Source organism: Plecotus auritus (genome assembly GCF_963455305.1).
Source record: "Plecotus auritus genome assembly, chromosome: 6".
NCBI lineage: Eukaryota > Metazoa > Chordata > Mammalia > Chiroptera > Vespertilionidae > Plecotus > Plecotus auritus.
The window spans coordinates 148,738,002-148,760,353 of NC_137773.1; the positions used below are offsets into that span (position 1 = coordinate 148,738,002).

A 22,352-nucleotide genomic window follows, 5' to 3' on the forward strand; every position below is an offset into this window, starting at 1 on the left:
GTGAAAAATACCATTGGGATTTTGTTAAGAATTACATTAAATCTTTATAAGATTTTAATTCTTCCGATCCATGAAACACAGAACAGCTTTCCCATTTTTAATTTAAAAAAAAATAATTCTTTATTGTTGAAAGTATTTCATATGTCCCCTTTCTCCCCATTGATCCTCTCCAGCCTCCCCTCCCCTGCTACTTCCCCACTCCCACGTCCCCAGGCCTTCAGCACCATATTGTCTGTGTCCATGGGTTATGCATATATGCATACAAGGTTCTTGGTTGATTACCTCCCACCTATCCACCCTTGCCTCTGGATCCACTCTGTTCATCAGTTTATTTTGTTACTTAGATTCCACATATGATGTGATCATGTGATACTTTTCTTTGACTGACTTATTTCACTTAGCATGATACTCTCCAGGTCCCTCCATGCTGTCTCAAAGGGTAAAAGATTGTTCTTTTTTTACTGCTGCATAGTATTCCATAGTATAAATATAGCAAACCTTTTTTATCCACTCATCTACTGATGGGCACTTGGGCTGTTTCCAGATCTTGGCTATTGTAAATTGTGCTGCTATGAACATAGGGGTGCATACATTCTTTCTAATGGTACTTTGGGTTTCTTAGGGATATATATATATACCTAGAAGTGAGATCACTGGGTCAAATGGCAGTTCCATATTTAAATTTCTGAAGAAACTCCATACTGTTTTCCATAATGGTTGCACTGTATTCCCACCAGCAGTGTACTAGGGTTCTCTTTTCTCCACATCCTCTCCAGCACTTGTCATTTGTTGATTTGTTTAATGGTAGCCATTCTGGCAGGTGTGAGATGGTACCTCATTGTCATTTTGATTTGCATCTCTCAGATAATTAGTGACTTTGAGCATTTTTTCATATGTCTCTTGGCCATCTGTATGTCCTCTTTGGAGAAGTGTCTATTTAGGTCCTTTGACCTCCAGGCCAATTCGCTATGAGGATCAGCTGTGTCTACGCTGGGAGAACTTCTGTGCTGGAGACACTCTTATGAGACAAGACTTGCAAAATTGCAAAAGCCTCTGTGCTCAGCTTGGATGGGGCGGAGTTTCAGGGCGGAGCAGACAGTCTTGGTTTCCTGTCAGCCCTGCCCTATGGGGTCCCTGGGTCTCAGTGCCCCTCGTTAATTGCTGCAAGCACCTCTGAGAGAAAGCCGCCCTCGAGTTTTGCCTGCTGCCAGACAGTCCAGTTTCTCCTGGAATGAGTCGGGGTTCCCAGAAACTTGCACGGAACTGGAGTTCAACGCATTTGGGAGCTTCTGTCTACCTCCTGCTTTAGAAAGCCAGCTGCACACTCAGCCTCCCGTGCATTCAGCAGTCAGTCCTCTCTGCGCTTACACGCGTGCGCCTCCAGACCTCTGCCTTCTGCAGCTCCCGAGTCTCAGTGTGCTTTCTCTTTTTCTGACAGTCCAGTTTCCCCCAGAATGAGTCTGGTTTCCCAGCATCTCGCCCGGGACTGGAGTTCAGTGCAGTCAGGAGCTTCCTTCTCCCTCCCGCTTTAGAAAGCCAGCCACGCTCTCAGCCGCCCATGCACACAGCTGCCTGTCCTCTCTGCGTGCAAGTCTCCGTACTTCAGCCTTTTGCAGCTCCTCTGAGTCTCAATGTGCTTTCCTCTTTTCTTCTAGTTGTAGAATTTCCACTCAGCCAGCTTTCCTGTGGTTCTGGATGGTGTCCGTTTTGTCTTTTAGTTGTAGTTTTGATATTGTTGTGCGAGGCAGCAGTTTAGGTGTTTATGCCGCTATCTTGGTTTTTCCCCAGTACTCCCTTTTGTTTTTCTTACATACACCTAATTTTCTTTCTGATACTTATTTTGTTTACAGGATAATTTTATTAATCTTCCTATTAGACACTTAGATTGTCTCAAAGTTTTCACTGTTACAAATATCCACACATGTTCTTAACAGCAGTGATGTTGCTTCATAAGATCAATGAAATTGCCTTAATTCTTCCTAAGGATGCTCAGTGCCAGAAACCTTTAAATCATGTTTGTGAATCCACTTGCCTGTCTTCTCTTCATATGCAGTCTTGGGATAATTAATGAATGATGAATGATTTTAAGAGTTTCCCAGTCATTATGGTAAAAATGAGACCCTAGTTTTGTGACTAAACATATTAAGGAAATCTTCAGATTAAAGAAAGTGGTTTGGTGATGGCTTCGTCATTACTCTCAAAAAAGATACTGAAGACTTAATGGTAGGGGTAACAAATGGTATAGTCTCTATGCAGGACTAACTGATGTTATCTATTGAACTGGATATATTCTGTTTATCTTTCTAGATCTACTCTCCCCCTAGCTCTGTGTCCGAGGAGGGTGACCCAAATGAATCATATCAGTGGGTTCTCTTACTTTTGGTTTCTGGTTGGAAGCCAATGGAAAGCGCTAGCAGGATACAGTCAGGTGACCATCTCCATAGTTACTATTTTCAAGTTCCGATGATGGTTTCATCTCCTTGTCCTTTTAGGCCTAGCAATGGAAATGGCTCCATACTGTTGCTAGTTTTGGATGTTTGCATCATTTCTTGTTGGTTTTTCTAAAATCCTCCTACGGCTTTGCAAGCATGCTATGTTTGCTACATACACATCTAGTAATTTATCTTACATGAGTATAAAATAACAGGTAAATGAAATTATTCTTTGTGGGAAGCATGCCCACGCCGTTCCCTTCCCCCTATTCTTTGCCCACTTCTTCCTCACAGGTATGCATCTCATAAACTCTAAAGAACATCAGGAGACTTGCATTTAGGAGAGCAATAGGCAGCAGCAGCTCATCCAAGGTATTCCTCATACACTCAAGGCCCCAAAATATTTGTGAAGTCTCATTTATATCTTAGTGATCGCAAAATACAAGTGTTTATTTTACCATGCTGTTCTAATCTTTGCTGTTATTGATTTTAGCTTTATTGAGGTTTATGTGATATGCAAAAAATTCTACATATTTAATGCATACTTCTTGATGAGTTTGGAAATAATTACATCTGTAATGTCATTACTACGACCAAGATACTAAGCATATCCATTATCTCCAAAAATTTCCCTGTATTTGTGTGTATGTGTGTGTTTTAATATATTTTTATTGATTTTAGAGAGGAAGGGAGAGGGAGAGAGAGATAGAAACATCAATGATGAGAGAGAATCATTGATTGGCTGCCTACTGCATGCGCCACACTGGGGATCGAGGCCACAACCCAGGCATGTGCCCTTGACCGGAATTGGACCTCGGACCCTTCCGTCCACAGGCCAATGCTCTATCCACTGATCCAAATAAGTTAGGACTGTGTGTGTGTGTTTAACATGAGCTCTATCCTTTTAATATATTTCATAAGTGTACAATATCATATTTTAAACTATAGGTTATATACTAGCAGATCTCTAGAACTTATTCATCTTGTATAATAGAAACTTTTTAAAAAATATATTTTATTGATTTTTTACAGAGAGGAAGGGAGAGGGATAGAGAGTTAGAAACATTAATGGGAGAGAAACATTGGTTAGCTGCCTTCTGCACACCTCCTACTGGGGATTTTCCCGCAACTAAGGTACATGCCCTTGACCGGAATCGAACCTAGGACCTTTCAGTCCGCAGGCTGACACTCTATCCACTGAGCCAAACCAGTTAGGGCATTGTATAATAGAAACTTTATGTAAGTATGGAAAAGGCATGGTACCAAGCTGTGGATATAATATGCCACCATATGTGTAAGAGAAAAAAAATAAAGAATGTATATTTGCTTTTATATATACACACACACACACACACACACACACACACACGTTTGTGTATCTACCTCTCCATATATGTACATATATGCAACAGAGAGTGAGAATGTGAGGAAGAGTGTTTTTGGAAGGGTACAAAATAAATTATAACAGTGGTTGTTTTAAGGGAGGAAAACTGAATAGTAAACTTTTGACTATTGTTTCTTTGAATATTAAATCATATGAATGTACTGCTTATTAAAAATGCATTATTTTAATAAGTATTCATTGAGAGCCTTAGAGAAACAATGACTAAAGAAGAATTAGAGAAGGAATCCCTAGGTGATGGAAAGAGCCAATAAATTACAAAGTTATGAAATGTTCTAAGCAATGAAAGTCTAATGACTTAATTTCTTACCATGGTCCTTTTATGGGATAATACACTATTATAAATTCTATGTAGAAGTTATTTCCTGTTCAGAGTTGAATGCAGAAGACCATATATGATAAAGATTTGTTTTAAACATGATCATCTTTTATTATTTAAAAAAAGCTTTTCAGTTCTTCTGGCCTCCTTCCATATTTACAGAGTAGTATGACTGCAAAACAATCTTAGTTTCCAGTGAAAGGTACAACTTCATTAAAGAAAATAGGACATGAGAAGACTCTTCAGGAAATAAATTAAGAAGGAAAGAGAAAGACTGCTGGGGAAAATATTCATTCAACTAAAGTTGTTTAAAATCACTCATGTTTATGATACTCAAAAATTGTAAAAATAGTAAAGGGTTACTAGCTTGATTTTTTAAGGTGGTTTTAGTATTTCCTGATATGGTTACTTCTGCTAAAAAGTTCCACAAGACACAGGGAGATTCACTTACCCTTCCTGGAACTGTGCTTGGGCAGACTCCTCCGCTACAAGCGTCTCATACTCCTCAGCAGCAAACCTGTCCCAGTCGGAGGGCTCAGGCATGTCATTCTCCACATCCTGATTGCAAAGAGTACCGCCACAGAAAAGAAAAATAATTAAAGACAAAGAACTGGAGATAGGTTTATGGATCACTGAAAAAAACCTATCTGAAAATGTTTTGTTTCAACATGTTAAAAGTGCTAAAGTAGTAATACTCCTAAAGTGATTTTCCACACCTCCAATCACAAAATTATAGTCAACTGTCCATCAGCTAAATTCTTTAGGTCTACATTCTTTAGCCTTATAATCAGAGACCTTCTAGACCCTTCCTGGCACTTTGCCCAACAGCTACCTGAATATGCCATCCCTTCCTCTGGCAAATTTTTACTGCTTCTTTAAAATCCAGGTCAGCCCTAGCTGGTTTGGCTCAGTGGAAAGAGTATTGGCCTGCGGACCGAAGAGTCCCAGGTTCAATTCCAGTCAAGGGCACATGCCCAGATTGCGGGCTCGATCCCCAGTGGGGGCTGTGCAGGAGGCAGCCAATCAATGATTCTCTCTTTATTGATATTTCTATCTCTCTCCCACTCCCTTCCTCTCTGAAATCAATAAAAATATATTAAAAATAAATAAATAAATAAAATAAAATCCAGGTCAGACACCATGTCATCTCTGCTGTCTTCCTGGAAACAGCCCTTCTCCCTCAAATCATTTCCTTTGCTATACTGTATATGCTTGGTTTCCTCCTTTTACTCTTCTATCTTTTTCATCTCTATATACCTATTCTTTATATACTAAGCCTTTTTCATTTCTATATAACCAGTGTCTCTTCAACAGTACCTAGAATTTAACTGAGCACTTTCTGACTAATCATTTTTTTTGCACATCAGAACAAATTTAATTAACTCTTCCGATAAAAGTAAAATTTAAAGGTAAAATTTAACAGTAAAATTTGTAACACAAATGAAAGAAATAAAGGGGGAAAAGGCCATTTTCTTCTCCTTCTATAATATGGACAGCATCTTGGATTATATATTCCAGGTAAAATGTGTTTTTCCATAATGATAATAAGCTAGCATTTTCCTAGGATGTAGGGTTAATTATGCCTAGAAGAATGCAAATACCTAAAAATTGATCATACAATGTGTTAATTATTACATTTAATCCATTTTAGGGACCCCAACACCAACCTTTTAACATTCTGAAATTTGCATGCATTTTTAGACTTACAATTGGCAATGAGTATCTGTATTTAGGAGGTGATCTTTGTATTCTTACTACTATTTAGGTCAAAAAGTTATACAACATGTAGAAGGAAAAGACTGTAAAAGTTTCCTGTTGTACTCCCGTATGACTCAACTGAAACAGTCTTTTTGTATAAACATAATTTTTACTTTTAAAATAGGGGAATGAATGTTGAAGGTGAAGTGGTGATATTCTTCTTTTTGCTTATTTTTGGACATGGGTCATATGTCCAGGTTTTCTGAGGGTCCATAGACTTTTGTATGGGGAAGGGTGCTCCTCTGTTTTAGGTGTAGAATGATTTCAAACTGATAGTCATGAACAGTGATCATTAACACTTGAAAAAGTGCTACATTATCTGAAGTTTGTTTATCATAGAGAGCTTCTAGTTGTCATTATGATGGGAAAGCTATTTCCAGGTCATCCCAGAAATGCATGATACAATTAAATCAAGTCCAATATACTTTCTAATACAGATGTACCTTTTGATATATTTTTAAAATTAGAAGTTTTTCCAAACACATCTTTTTTGTAACTAGTTTCTAATATATATATAAATGCACATGGGCCATACAATTCACTCAATGACAGGCAGATGCAGGTTATGTAAACTTGATTAGCTGTCTGGAGAGATGTGCTCTAGGTCCTTTATACTCTCTTTTTCAGTATGTGATGAAATGTTTTAAATGTTACCTCTTTAGCCCTAACTGGTTTGGCTCAGTGGGTAGAGCGTCGGCCTGTGGACTGAAAGGTCCCACGTTCGATTCCGGTCAAGGGCATGTACCTTGGTTGCAGGCACACATCCCCAGTAGGGGGTGTGCAGGAGGCAGCTGATCGATGTTTCTCTCTCATCGATGTTTCTAACTCTCTCCCTCTCCCTTCCTCTCTGTAAAAAATCAATAAAATACATTTAAAAAAAAATGTTACCTCTTTAAATGTCGTTCTTGCAGACAGAAACCATTTTTATCTGTAGCACACAGCCCCTGATATTACAACTCCCAAATAGAAGTTAAAATTATACTGTACCTTCTGGACTGCAAAGGGATCTCTCTGTTCATGGTCTAAGTATTTCTCCAGATTAAAGAAAGTGTCATAAAAGATGTGAGCCATTCTGCATCTCTTCAGATCCCGTAGAGTTATTTTGCCTACGTAAAAACACAGAGCTGGTAAATGCCAAGACCCGTTTTGGCAAGTGAAAAAAACTTCTACTGAAGTTTAAAAATTATATGTAAACATTGTATGTATACATTTATCCGACTTCGTCTGGAAGATCGTCTGGAAGGATGTCTGGCCTAATTAGACCGGATGTCCTTCCGGACGAAGCTGGGGCTGGGAGGGAAGCCCGGGTCCCGGGTGCCTGCCAGCGGCCGGAGGGAAGCCCGGGTCCCAGGTACCAGAGGGAAGCCGGTGCCAGCAGCTGGGGGAAGGAAGGCCTACTCTTGCACACCAGGCCTCTAGTTTTATTATAAAAGTCCCATTTCTTTCCTTTTTGAGGTAAAATTCACGTAACATAAAATTCACCATTTTAAAGTATTTTAAGTGGCTTTAGTACACTCAGTGTTGTGAAACCATCACCACGATTGATTTCCTTAACATTTTCTTCACCTTTCAAAAGGGAACTCAATACTCATGAAGCAGTCCCTCCTCCATCTCTTTTTACTCTCGCCTTCAAGCCCCTGGCAATCACTAGTTACTTTCTGTTTCTATGGAAAAAAATCCCATTTCTTAAACAGGATTTGCCATCAAATGTTGGTTCCATACTAATAGTAAAGGAGAAACTTAAAAACTGTATTTTGAAAGCCTGCATGAAAGACTCTGTAGAGTTAAATAACTTAGGACAATCAGGATTACATGCCCCACACTGTTACATAGGTGAACAGTGAAAATGGCACTTTACGCAATGTTACCATCACTGGCTGGCTTCACCAGGTCAAGCATCTGGCACAGCAAATCATGGAATGGCAAGGGCTCAATGCCCATGGCTTCCATCCGTTCACACTGCTCCTCATAGAAATACTCCAGCTCGTACATAGAGAGCACACCATCCCCATCCACATCCATGCAGCGGAACCAATACTCGATGCTAGGAGAGAGGGACACTCATTAGCAATGGCCTGTAAAGGTCCTTTATTCATTCAGATTTATTATTGCCCACCTTTTAAAATGAAAGTTACAGCCCTAACTGATTTGGCTCAGTGGATAGAGCGTTGGCCTGTGGACTGAAAGGTTCCAGGTTTGATTCCAGTCAAGGGCATGTACTTTGGTTGCGGGCACATCCCCAGTAGGAGGTGTGCAGGAGGCAGCTGATTGATGTTTCTCTCTCATCGATGTTTCTAACTCTCTATCCCTCTCCCTTCCTCTCTGTAAAACATCAATAAAATGTATTTAAAAAAATAAATAAAAGTTACATATGTGTGTGATCACCTCACACCTATCAGAAAGGCTATCATAAAAAAATCAAACAAGTGTTGACGAGGATGTGGAGAAAGGGAACTCTCATGCACTGTTGATGGGAATGCAGATTGGTGCAGCCACTGTGGAAAACAGTATATTTTTTCCTCAAAATAATTAAAAATGGAACTGTCTTTCAATTAAGAAACCTAAAATACTAATTTGAAATAACATATGCTCCTCCATGTTCATTACAGCATTATTTACAACTAGAGGCCCGGTGCATGAATTTGTGTACAGGTGGGGTCCCTAGGACTGGCCAGTGATCAAGGCCGATCAGGGCCAATTGGAGCCACCTGGCTGGGGGGAGGGACTGCGGGAGGTTGGCTGTGGGAGCGCACTGACCAACAGGGGGCAGCTCCTGCATTGAGCGTATGCCCCCTGGTGGTCAGTGTGCATCATAGCTACCAGCCGGTCGTTCGGTCGACAGGTTGTAACGGTCGCCTAGGCTTTTATATATATACTAGTAGCCCTGCGCACGAATCCATGCGCCAGTAGTTCGCTGCCACCCTCCTGTAGCTCCCTCCGCCCCCTCATAGCTTGCTGTCCTGCTCCCTCCTGTAGCTCTCCGCCACCCCACCCTCCTGCTGATCCGTGATCCAGTCGTTACACTTCACAGCATAATGATCATTTGCATATTACATCTTTATTATATAGGATAGATAGCCAAGATTTGGAAACAGTGCAAGTGTCCATCAGTTGATGAGTGGATAAAAAAAACTGTCATACATTTATACAATGGAATACTACTCAGCTATAAAAATGAAGAAAATCTTACCTTTTGCAACAGCATGGATGAACTTGGAGAGTATTATGCTAAGTGAAATAAGCCATTCAGAGAAAGACAAGTACCATATGATTTCACTTATATGTGGAATCTAATGAACAAAATAAACTAACAAAGTGGAGGCAGACTTATGGATACAGAGAACAGACTGATAGCTGTCAGAGAGAAGGGGTGTGGGGGCCTGGGTGAGAAGGGTGAAGGAATTAAGCAAAGAAAAAAAAAGACTATGGACAACAATATGGTGACTGCCAGAGAGAGGAGGAGTGGGGGGAGACAGAAGAAGGAAAAGGGGGATAAATGGTGACAGAAGAAGACTTGCCTTGGGGTGCTAAACTCACAATACAATATATAGATGATACAGTGTAGAATTGTATACCTGAAACCTGTATAATTTTACCCCAATAAATTCAATTAAAAAATAAAAGTTACATATGTGTATAAAGTTCAGACTCAGAGATAGTTTTATAAAATTTGTAGAGAGAGTGGAATCTAAGTAACAAAATAAACTGATGAACGGAGTGGATCCAGAGACATGGAGAGGGTGGGCGGGTGGGAGGTAATCAACCAAAGACCTTCTATGCATATGTGTGTAACCCATGGACACAGACAATAGGATGCTAAAGGCCTAGGGCGGGGATCCTATTGTGGGGGGGGGGGGAGAGCTGGAGGGGACCAATGCGGGGGAAAAGGGGACATATGTAATACTTTTAACAATAAAAATTTAAAGAGAAGAAAAAATTGTAAGGAGAAATGGCAGACCCATTCTTTATTTTTCCTTCCCCAGAACCAACCACTTTCTACACCTGATTATTATGGTTTTTATCTTTATATTTTCAGATAAGAGGCCTATATTGCTCCTCTCTTACATTTCTGTTTTAAGAACAGTATATTAATTTCACACTATGAAAGATGAGGTTTTAGCTTTTTTACCACTCGTCCCACTGTAACTACATACGCTTCCCAATCTCTTAATATTTTAAATTACTGAACATTCAGAATTTATAACTTTATGTTTTATCTCTTATTTGTTTAGTTTTCTGTGTATGTATTACTAATTTAACCCAAAAAAATCTCTGCCAGTTTTCTACATCCATAATTAGTCCCATCATGTATTCCACTAGTTGGATTTTCTTGATGAAGTGTTTCTTGGTTCCTTCTGACCTACTCTAATTTGAACTGGCTGATGTCAGGGCCTGGTTCACAGTTTCATTCTAGGGATTCCTTTCACCTTTCTCCTGTTTCTTGTATCTCACATTTTCCTCATTCTTAGTTTACTTCCTTGTTTAGTGTAAACACAGCCTTCAGTAGCATGGCAGGTAAATTTTTTGAGACCATGAATAGTTGAAAATACCTTTTATCTGCCCCCTAACTTGGTTGGTATTTTGGCTAGTTATAGAATTATAGCTTGGTGGTGCTTTTCCTTCAGAATTTTAAAGGCACTGATCCACTGTCCTCTATCTATCCATTATTGTTGTGAAGTCTAAAGTCATGTTGATACCTGATCCTTTGTAACATGTCTTTTTTTTAGTTTTTATTTTCTTTGAAGCCTGTAGAGGTTTCTCTGTGTGGCTAGTATTTTGAAATATAATTAAGTGCCTTTATTTGGGTCTAATTCACCTATTTTGCTGGGCTGAGAGCCTGATCAATTTGAAAACTAGTATCCTCCAAGTTCTTGGATATTTTCTTAAAGTATTTTGTTTCTTCCCTGCCTAGCATCAAAGAGAAAAATGAATGAAAAAAAAAATGAAAGTAGTTTAAGGAACTTATGGCACAACATTAATCAGAGAAACAATCACATTATCAGGATCCCAGAAGGAGCAGAAAGAGAGAAAGGGGCAGAAAACTTATTGAAGAAATAATGGCTGACTTCCCTAACACGGAGAAGGAAACAGACATCCAGATCCATGAAGCCCAGAGAGTTCCAAATAAGAGGAATCCAAAACACCCACACCATGACACATTATAATTAAAGTGTCAAATATTAAAGACAAGGAGATAACCTTAAAAGCAGCAAGAGGAAAAACAACTTCATATGTATAAGAGAACCCCACTGCTCCCCCCAAATACTAGCAGCGGATTATTCAGCAGAAACTATGCAGGCCAAAAGGTGGCACAATATATTCTAAGTGCTATAAGAAAGATAATTCCAACAAAGAATATCCGCATTAGCTATCTGGCAAAGATGTCAATCAGAATTGAAGGAGAGAGAATTTTCTAGACAAACAAAGCTTAAAGAGTTCATCACCACTAAACTGGCCTTACAAGAAATAACAAAGGGACTTTCTTCAAGCTGAAAAGAAAGGGTGCTAATTAATAACAAGAAAACATAAAACTATAAACCTCACTTGTAAAGGTAAACATATAGTAAAGGTATATTAATCACTTATAAAGCTAGTATAAAGGTTAAAAAACAAAATTAGTAAAAATATAACTAAAATAATTAGTTAACATGTTAAGCAACATGTCAGTCACAGTGACTGACACTATATTTTCCATCTGGACCGGTGCGTCACTGGTGCCACCAGCATATCGGTGAAATCGGACATCGCAGGCTAAATGGAAAGGAAGACGAAACAGGCTTGGCGCTTAACGTGTTAAGGGATACAACAAAAATATGTAAAATGTGACATCTCTATATACAAAAGCCCAGCAACCATTATGGTGGAATGACCAGAACAACCAGTCGCTATGACGTGCACTGACCACTAGGGGGCAGACACTCAACGCAGGAGATGCCCCCTGGTGGTCAGTGCACTCCCACAGTGGGAGCACTGCTCAGCCAGAAGCCGGCCTCACAGCTGGCGAGTGCAGGGGCGGTGGTGGGAGCCACTCCCGCCTCCGCGGCAGCGCTAAGCAAGCAGGCAGGCAATAAGGAGTGGCAAGCCTAGGGGTAAGGATTGAGTGGGCGGGCAGTTAGAAGCGAACAGGCAGGCGGTTAGGAGCAAAGGGTTCCGGATTACACAGGGTGCAGGTACCCCCCTCCCCCAACAATTTCATGCATCGGGCCTCTAGTGAAACATAAAAAGCAGAAGGGGGCAAGTAAAAACCTAGAGCATTAGACTATGTTCAAGCTTAAGTTCTTATCAACTGAAATAGACCGTTTTTAATATAAGCTGTTATAGGTAAGCTTCATGGTAACCACAAATCAATGAAAGTATGGTCATCTCAATAGATGCAGAAAAAGCATTTGACAAAATTCAATATCCATTTATGATAAAAACTCTCTACAACATGGGCACGAATGGAAGGTACCTCAACATAATAAAGGCCAGATATAAGAAACCCAGAGCTAACATATTCAGTGGTGAAAAGCTGAAAGCTTTCCTGTGAGATTAGGAACAAGACAAGTTATCCACTCTCACCACTTTTATTCATTGCAGTACTCGAAATTCTAGCCATTATAATTAGGGAAGAAAAATGAGTAAAAGGCATCAAATTGGAAACATAGTTCAATGGAATAAAATAAAGAGCCCAGAAATAAACCCACACATATATGGTCAACTGGTTTATGACAAAGGAGCCAAGAATACACAATGAGGAAAAGGAAAGTCTCTTCAATAAATGGTGTTGGGAAAAGGACAGCCACATGCAAAAGAATGAAACTGGACTACTATCTTACTCTATACACAAAAATTAACTCAATGGATTAAATATATGAACGTAAGACCCGAAACCATAAAAATCCTAGAAGAAAACAGGTGATAAGCTCCATGACATATGTCCTAACAGTGATTTTTAAAATCTGACACCAAAAGCAAAGGCAACAAAAAGCAAACACTGCTCAGCCGGTGTGGCTCAGTGGCTGAGTGGTGTGACCTATGAACCAGGAGGTCCTGGTTGGATTCCTGGTCAGGGCACATGCCTGGGGTTCAGGCTCGATACCCAGTAGGGGTCGTGCGGAGGCAGCTGATTGATGATTCTCTCTCATCATTGATGTTTCTATGTCCCTCTCCTTCTCCCTTCCTTTCTGAAATCAATAAAAACATATTTAAAAAAATATTTACAAAAAACAAATACTGAGTTGGTCATATAATTTTTATCCATCATTTTGTTAATGTGTTATATGACATTTATTGATTTATTGTATACTGAAGCATCTTTGTATCCTAGGGATAAACTCCACTTGACCATGGCGTATGATCATTTTAATGTACCGTTGAATTCAGTTTGCTAGCACTTTGTTGAAGATTTCTGCGTGTATGTTCATCAAGAATTGTGGCCTGCAGTTCTCTTTTCTTGTAGTGTCCTTATTTGGCTTTGGTATAAAGGTAATGCTGGCTTCATAAAATATTTGGAATTGTTCTACCTTTTAAAAATTTTTTGCAAAGTTTGAGAAGGATTGGAATTAATTCTTTAACTGGTAGAATTCTCCTGGGAAGTCATCAGGTCTTGGGCTTTTCTTTTTGGGGATCTATTTCCTTACTTGTTACTGGTCTATTCAGATTCTCTATTTCTTCATGCTCAGTCTTGGTAGGTTGTATGTTTCTATGAATTCATTCATTATTCTACTATGAACATATATCCAATTTGCTGACATATGTTCATAGCAATCTCTTGTGATCCTCTGCATATCTGTGGTATCACTTACTCACCTTCCCCCAGGGGGAAAGTGTCTTCCTACATGCTGAACTTAGGGGATGATTTTCCTTTCTACCCTCTTCAATGCATTTTTTCTTATTTCTGTGCTCCATCTGGATGCTGCAGCCTCTCATCTGGAATCCTTATATCTTGTGAAGGTATTTTTGTGCATCATAGTTAAAATTGATGTTTCTGGGAAGATATGAGCAATGGAAACTTATATGCTGTCTACCTTGTTGATATGTCTCTTATGGCTAAATTTTAAAATTACACATATTACATTTCAATTTCCAGTTATGTTAGATTTTTTGGACTTCTTCCCTAATTTTCATATCTTGCCTCTATTTTCTATTGCTTCTTTTTTCTTTTTCTTTCTGGAAGGTTTTCTTAACTTCATCTTCTGAACTTCCCCCTCTCCCCACCCCCATTTCTGCCATCATAATTTTGATTTTCCAGAGTTCTTTTTTGGCTACCTAAATGTTCCTTTTATGCAAAGCATCATTCTGTTAATGTTCTGTGAATATAATTTCTCTTATCTCCCTGAGGATATCAAAACAGTTGTCTTGCCTGGCAGGTGGCTCAGCGGTTAAGTGTCGACCTAAGAACCAAGAGAGTGTCAGTTTGAGTCTTGGTCAGGGCATATGCCCCCGCTGTGGGCTTGATCCCTAGTAGGGGATGTGCAGGGGCAGCCTATTGATGATGTTTCTCTCTCATAGATGTTTCTCTCTCTATCCCTCTACCTTCCTCTCTCTCTAAAAAGCAATAAAAACATACTGAAAAACAGTAACAGTTGTCATCATTATTGTTGTTGCAGAAGGTTTCTTCTTCCTGAAATTCTGCTTCATCTAAGTTACTTTTCCCATCTTCTATTAGTTTGGTTTCTATCTTTTATGTAAGAGGCTTTACTCAGGTATTTAGTGATCCTTTGTTCACTGCTAATATTTAAGAGTGAATGCTAAAAAGCTGAAGGAAAGTTCTAACCTATGGGCTTGTGGACACTGTACTTTACTGTACAGTGATCTGGCTGGATTGTTTCCTTGGGGATGACCTAATGTCATATCTTCTGTTTTTTATTCTTGGGCTGGTCAGATTTTGCAGAAAAACATCTTTTAGTCTTCTGCCAGGAGATTTAAGTTGAATGAAAAATGAAGACTGGGCATCTCAGCAATCACTACGCACGTATTCATTTCATGTGTTTTCAATGTGGACCCGTACCTTCAATTGTACCTAGTGCTCCCCAGTCCAGAGGCCCTCTATTTTATACTCTCCAGGGAATAACGCACACAGTCTTCTGCCTCGGTAGAGGAGACGTTCTAGAGATCAACTTTCTATAAACTCTCTTGATTTTTGGCTCTATCTTTACCTTGCCCCCACTTCCAATGTTTTTGATACCCCCAAGTCCTGACTGTTTGGAGGTTTTTGCTGGGTATATCTAGTTACTTCTTGGTCTTTAACTCTGGTGACAGGATTTAAAGAGTCTGCTAAGTGTATTTACTTTCCAGTTTTCAAATCTTTTTGTTGTTGTTAATCATCACCTGAGGATATTTTTCCATTGATTTTTAAGGAGAGTGGATGAGAGAGGGAAAGACAGAGAGAAACTCATCTATTGGTTGCCTCCTGCACTCACCCCGACCAGGGCCCAGGCCAGGGACAAGCCTGTAACCAAGGTACGCGCCTTGGACGGAATCGAATCTGGGACCCTTTGGTCCAAAGGCTGACACTCTAGCCACTGAGTCAAACCGGCTAGGGCGCAAATGTTTATTGTTGTTATCTCTTCTCCTTTGTCCTTTGTTATTATGATATATTCCTTGAAGAAAATTCTCTTTACTGTCATTTAAGTGAAATTTCAAAAGAGGCCAAAAGTACTACATGTGGTTAAGTTGCTATCTTCATCAGAAGTTTATTCACACCGTATTATGGCTATGTCATCATTTAGCACTGTCACTTAGGGTAGCAAGTATAGCCATGTTATCAATTAATCACAGAATATGAAGCCAATAGCATTAATTGGTAACAAGGAACAATATTTTTCTACAAAGAACTACTGATGATGGCAAAGGAAAACTTCCCAAGAGAAGATTCTTGAAGAGCCTTGATTAAATTCCCATTTGTAAGCCTTAAGAAATATTAAGAGCCTTCATACATTTAATTGTTTTTTTTATTTGTTTGTTTTGTTAACCCTTACCCGAGGATATTTTTCCATTGATAGAGTGGAAGGGAGGGGGAGAGACAGAGACAGAGACAGAGACAGAGAGAGAGAGAGAGAGAGAGAGAGAGAGAGAGAGAGAGAGAGAAACGTCGATGTGAGAAAGACACATATTATTTCTTTCATGAAACTCGTTTTTTCCACACATGTCTTTCATAAGCCACAAACCTGATTTCTGTAAAGTGTTGCCTACTACATTTTGTGAAATAAGACTTTGATTTTGATGTAGAGCTATTTTCTTCATTATGCTACAAGTGAGGTTTAATGGTCTTCTGCTCATTCTGCTTTAGGAAAGCAATGTGAAGTGAAGCACTGAGAACGAATACACTGGGTGGCTAGTAAGTGCCAGTAGGCACCAAGGAAACAAAGATCAACAAGTCAAAATCGGAAGTAACTTTCTTCTATGATTGGCCACATTTTGAGTCTCTTAAGCAAACAGGAATTTCAGAACACCAAAAGAACTCTCCTTTAGAGATTCCACAGCCTATATGAGAAGAAGATAGGCATGTAAACATGCTGTCTCATATGACGAGCCATACATTATAGAGATAAAGAGCCCAGGATTTGGAGTCATACAGACCTGGATTTGAATCCAAGCTAGGTCACTTACTAGGTGTGCAATCTCTCAGAACTTCTGTTTCCTCAACTATAAAATGGAACAACTGATACCTAAACCCATAGTGACATAAAGATTAAATAAGCCACTGCCAATGAAATATTTGTTACTGGACAAAGAGTAAAACCTCAACAATATGTTAGCTGTTAGGCAGGAGAAAGGCAATATGAAGGCAGAAAAGGGGCACAAAGAAAGCTTTAGTTCAAAATAACCTCCTTTGACAACATTTTCTAAGTAGAGATCCAGTGATGGATCTCAAGGTATGAAAAGTTTGCTCTGCTTCTGGTAATGATGAACTGAATATTTTGGCTTAGTCCTCTCTATTAAGAGAATATAGAGGAAAAACTTGTTAATATGGCAGTGAAAAATTACAGCATCCAGATTTAGAAAGAAATCCAGAGAGGAAGAGCCTAGCATTTGAGATAATCTTTCCCTTGGGGCATCTGCTGATTCTGGAAGAGGGGTCTGAGAAGATGAGAAGTTGAAGTTTGACTTGCTAGTATTTTGGGTCTATCTTCATGAGAGATGCTAGTCTGTAGTTTTATTTGCTTGTGTTTGTCTAGTTTTGGTAACAAGGTGATACTGATGCTAGTCTGTAGTTTTATTTTCTTGTGTTTGTCTAGTTTTGGTATCAAGGTGATACTGGCTTTATCCACAACTTGCTCTTCTTTCCCTCTCCAAATCACTAATGAACCCATCTATATATATAAAAAGGCAGTGACCGTGATGACCGAAACGACTGTTTGGTCACCATGCGGTGCTAGCATAGATGCATAGACACAGGTAAAGTTTATGAGTGAACTAAGAATGAACAAGACAAATGCTTGCCTTCACGGAGCTCGCACCATAAGAAGGTTAAGTCAGGGATGAGAATTCAAAATTGCCACCAGCACCGACCTGAGGTGCCGCTTCTCAGAGCGGCCAGAGATACATCCGGTAGCAGACTGGGGGTGTGACAGAAGGGCTGGCGCTGACATGAAGGTGGGGCTGTTCTGGATTTCCCAGAGGAGCCAATGGCTGCCTAGGAGGCAGAGCTTTTTTGACGCTGACTGGAATAGAAACCGACCATCAGAACCAAATCTGGGTGAATGCGAGGAGCCAATGGCTGCCTAGGAGGCGGAGCTTTTAATGCTGACTAGCATAGAAACCAACCAATTGGAACCTAATCCGGGTGATTTGTGAAGGCAGAACCTAAGGTGGGGGCTGAGGAGGGTTTTTAAGGGCAATAGCTGTTTGGTATAAGGTTTAAGAAAGTGGTTCAATTTTTTAACAATTGGTTTGGCAGTATAGTGCATATGGCTGGCTATCAGTCCAGATATAGAGGTTATGTATTTTTGTCTGCCAAGAGTATCTCCTCCTGCTGAAAAAGGCTCCCTCCCCCCATTATTTAAGCAATCCTATCCTATACAATCTATCTATGCTAATAAAAGGGTAATATGCTAATTAGACCGGGTTGACTGGCCATCTTCCGGATGTCCGACTTCCTTCCGGACAAAGCCATGGTGTTGGGGGCTGAGGTAGAGGCAGTTAGGGGCAATCAGGCCGGCAGGAGAGAGCCACTGCGGGTGACCAGGCCAGCAGGGGAGGGCAGTTGGGAGCATTAGTCAGGCAGGTGAGTGGTTAGGAGCCAGTGGTCCTGGATTGTGAGAGGGATGTCCTTAACCAGCAGTTGGACATCCTCCAAGGGGTCCCAGATTGGAGAGGGTGCAGGCCGAGCTGAGGGACACCCCTCGCCCTGTGCATGAATTTTGTGCACTGGGCCTCTAGTAAAGATCATAAAACAACAGAAATTCACAGTATCTATTCCCACATTCCATATAAGTGTTTGCTAGTCCTACTTATCCCTCAGGATAGCTCACATGTCACTTCACCATTGTTTCTGGGGATAACAGCACTTTTCTTGATACGTTGTGAGAATCTGGATTCAGTCTTGAGAGGCAGAGACCAAGTCTAATCCATCTCAGCACCCTGAGGCTGAGTTGGCATTGACTAGGTATACATCATGATTTTTTCAAGCTTTGTTCCTGTGTTTAACATCTTGACAACGGAAACTTAGAAGTCATACCTGGTGGGGTTCCTTTTATCTTCCTCCGATATCAAGAACCAAACAAAATCTGCATAGCTCATTCTTCCCTCTTTCTGTACTGTTTTTCCCCTGGGAAAGGAAAACAAAACACAAGGTTTTAGTTTCCTGAGCAATTACTCAAATAAATTTAGTAGGATGGTAGACAAATAAAGTAATATCTTCCTTTGGAAATTAAGTTAAACTTAAAAAAATAATCACCAGGATCAATACTGCTACCTGCATTTAATTAAAGGCCTAATGCTCATATATTAAAAAATTAATACTGTCGGAGATAGGAAGATGGCGACCAGGAGGAAGGTAGGGAGGAAGAGAGTATGAGAGAGTGAGGGAGTGATGGAGGAGGAGTGTGTGGACGTGTGTGGTGTGTGTGTGTGTGTGTGTATGAGCTAGGAACAGCTAGATCCTGCAGGTCTTCCAAGGGGCTGCCAAACCGGGCTGTCTTACACGGTGGAGCCCCGCTGCCACAGCAGACACTCGGGGGGCGGCCAGTGCAGGCTCAGAGACCACACCATCTTGAAAAGCAGAGCCGCTTGAGACTAGGATCCTGGCCTCAGCACCACCCAGTCTGGTCTCAGACGCAAACCGGGACCCTGCAGCCACTGGGGACAGAGACCTGCAGCCACAGCTGCAGACCCACAGAAACCAAGAATCCAGACATCCCGCTGCAGATTTCTGTGAGTCACAGAGCCCATCCCCCTTCCCGCAGGCTCGCGGCAGTGCCATAGGATCTGCTAGATCCACCCCTTGTACGGGCCGCAGTGCAGATACAGGAATTTGAGCCTGGGAGCACGCGGACACTGGGAGTCTGTTCCTTGCAACGCAATCAGGTGACCAAACCCCACACCCACGCAGGGCGCAGTGCCACCTGACTTCGATTCTGGGCAAGTGCACATGGAAGCCTGTTTTCCGCAGCGCAGGAGTGGACCTCCTGCTGACACAGTGCTACTGTGCAACTTGTCCTCCAAACTGACTGGGACCCTGATTCTCCGGGCGAGAGGCAGCACTGAGCATCAGTGACTTGACTCTGTGTCTCATCGCATGTGCCTGGGATCCCTGATTCCCAGTGCATTCACACTAAGAGCCAGTGACTCCAATTCTTGGTGCATGCATACACAGGGACCCTGATTTTCGGCGCGAGGCCACCAAGCAACAGAGACTTTGATACTCGATTCTTGGTGCGGGCACAGGGGAACTCTGATTCCTGGCATGTGCTAGGGGACTCTGATTTTCGGCACATGACAGCAGGGTCCCTGTTTCAACACAGTGCAGGCGGGGTCTCTGATTTTAGGTGTGCGCATGAGGCCATACTGAGCACTGGTGACTCTGATCCTGGGCGAGCATGGCTCCCACCAATCCACGGCAGCCACACGTCTTGGTGTCGGAGCTCTTCAGTGACACTCAGGTGGTGCAAAGCTCCCATTGCACACAGTCCAGGCCCACACAACTCTATGTTTGAACCTTCTGGTGATAGAATGGGGAGACGACACAATCCCCAGAGGAAAGAAGATGAGGAGTCATCAAGAAAGGAAATTAGTGAAATGGAAGCATGCAACATGACCGAAAAAGAATTCAGAGTAATGGTCATACAGTTCATACACCGGATAGATGAAAAAATCAACAACCTATGCAAAAATCAGGAAGAAATCAAAAGTGATATAGCTACAATCTATAGCTACAATCAAAAACACCATGGAAGGGTTCAACAGTAGATTAGAAGAAGCAGAGGACCGAATTAGTGAGTTAGAAGATAAGGTAGAGAAACAAGCTCAATCTGAATAGCAACTGGAGAAAAAAATTAAAAAGCAGGAGGAGAGCCAAAGGGAACTTTGGGACAACGCAAAACGAAGTAACATACGTACAATAGGGCTGCCAGAAGGAAAAGAGGAGCAGCAAGGATTAAAAAACCTATTTGAAGAAATAATGACAGAAAACTTCCCAGATATGGGGAAGAAAAAAGTTACACAACTACAGAGAGTCCTAAGCAAGATGAATCCCAAAAGACCCACTCCAAGATATGTCATAATTACAATGGCAAATGTTAACGACAAAGAGAGAATCTTAAAGGATGCAAGAGAGAGACAGTTACCTACAAAGGATCCCCCCCATCAGATTATCAAATGATTTCTCAACAGAAACACATCAAGCTAGAAGGGAATGGAAGGAGGTATACAAAGTGATGCAAAGCAAAGGACTGAATCCAAGAATACTCTATCCAGCATGACTATCAATCAAAATTGAAGGGGAAATCAGGAACTTTGCAGACAAAAAAAGGCTAAGGGAGTTTGTCACTACCAAGCCAGCAATGCAAGAAATGCTAAAGGGAATGCTGTAAAAAGAAGAAATAGAAAGGGAGGAAGGAACATAGGCATGAAGTACAGAAATGGATACAAGTACCTATCAATAATAACATTGTGGAGAGCATTATGCTAAGTGAAATAAGCCAGGCAGAGAAAGATAAATATCACATGATCTCACTCATTTATGGAATATAATGTACAACATAAACTGATGAACAAAAACAGATCCAGAGGCAAAGAAACATCGATCAGAACCTCAAACCTCAGGGAAGGAATGGGAGGGTGGGGGTAAGGGGTAGAGATCAACCAAAGGACTTATATGCATGCATATAAGCCTAATCAATGGACACAGACAACAGGGAGGTAAGGGCATGAATGGAGGGGGTTTGGGGAATAATAGGGGAATAAGTACACATATGTAATACCACAATCAATAAAGAAATTAAAAAAATAATAATAACATTAAACGTGAATGGATTAAATGCTCCAATCAAAAGACATCGAGTGGCTGAATGGAAAAGAAAACATAACCCATATATATGCTGTCTACAGGAGACCCACCTCAAAACAAGGGACTCACACAGACTGAAAGTGAAGGGATGGAAAAATATCTATCAGGCAGATGGAAATGAAAAAAAAGCTGGGGTAGCAATAGTTATATCTGACAAAATAGACCTCAAAGTGAAGACCACAACAAGAGACAATAAAGGCCACTTCATAATTCTAAAGGGATCGATACAACAAGAGGATATAACTCTGGTAAACATTTATGCACCCAATGCAGGAGCACCCAAATACATAAAACAACTACTGGAAGATAACAGGGGAGAGACTGACAGCAATACAATCATAGTAGGAGACTTTAATACCCCATTAACATCACTGGATAAATCCTCTAGACAAAAAATTAACAAAGAAACATCAATCTTAAACGACTCACTAGATCAGATGGACTTAATTGACATCTTTAGAACATTCCACCCCAAAACTACAAAATATATATTCTTCTCAAGCGCACATGGGACATTTTCAAAGATAGACCACGTATTGGGACACAGGAAAAGTCTCTCCAAATTCAAGAGGATTGAAATCATATCAAGCATCTTCTCAGATCACAATGGCATAAAATTAGAAATCAATCACAGTAAAAACTATCACAAAAATTCAAACACTTGGAGGCTGAATAGCACACTATTAAACAATGAGTGGGTTACCACAGAGATCAAAGAAGAAGTGAAATACATCCTGGAAACAAATGACAATGAAAACACAACAATCCAAAATCTCTGGGACACAGTGAAAGCAGTCCTGACAGGGAAGTTCATAGCATTACAGGCCTACCTCAAAAAACAAGAAAAAATGGTAATAAACCATCTAACTCTGCAACTTGAAGAATTAGAAAGAGAGCAACAAGAAAAGCCCAGTGTGATGAGAAGGAAGGAAATAATAAAGATCAGAG

General features: G+C 40.6%; 1 protein-coding gene across 2 annotated transcripts in view; it reads right to left on the reverse strand.

Moving 5' to 3' along the window:
- Positions 1-22,352, reverse strand: part of PPP2R3A (protein phosphatase 2 regulatory subunit B''alpha) — a gene marked incomplete at its 5' end in the record, with an annotated part of 149,236 nt that overhangs the window by 30,411 nt on the left and 96,473 nt on the right. For both annotated transcript variants that reach the window (XM_080674898.1, XM_080674899.1), the window contains 4 exons: positions 4,605-4,711; positions 6,899-7,017; positions 7,780-7,955; positions 18,576-18,665. In XM_080674898.1, the coding sequence (XP_080531024.1) occupies positions 4,605-4,711; positions 6,899-7,017; positions 7,780-7,955; positions 18,576-18,665 (492 nt within the window). The remainder of the gene's footprint in view (positions 1-4,604; positions 4,712-6,898; positions 7,018-7,779; positions 7,956-18,575; positions 18,666-22,352) is intronic.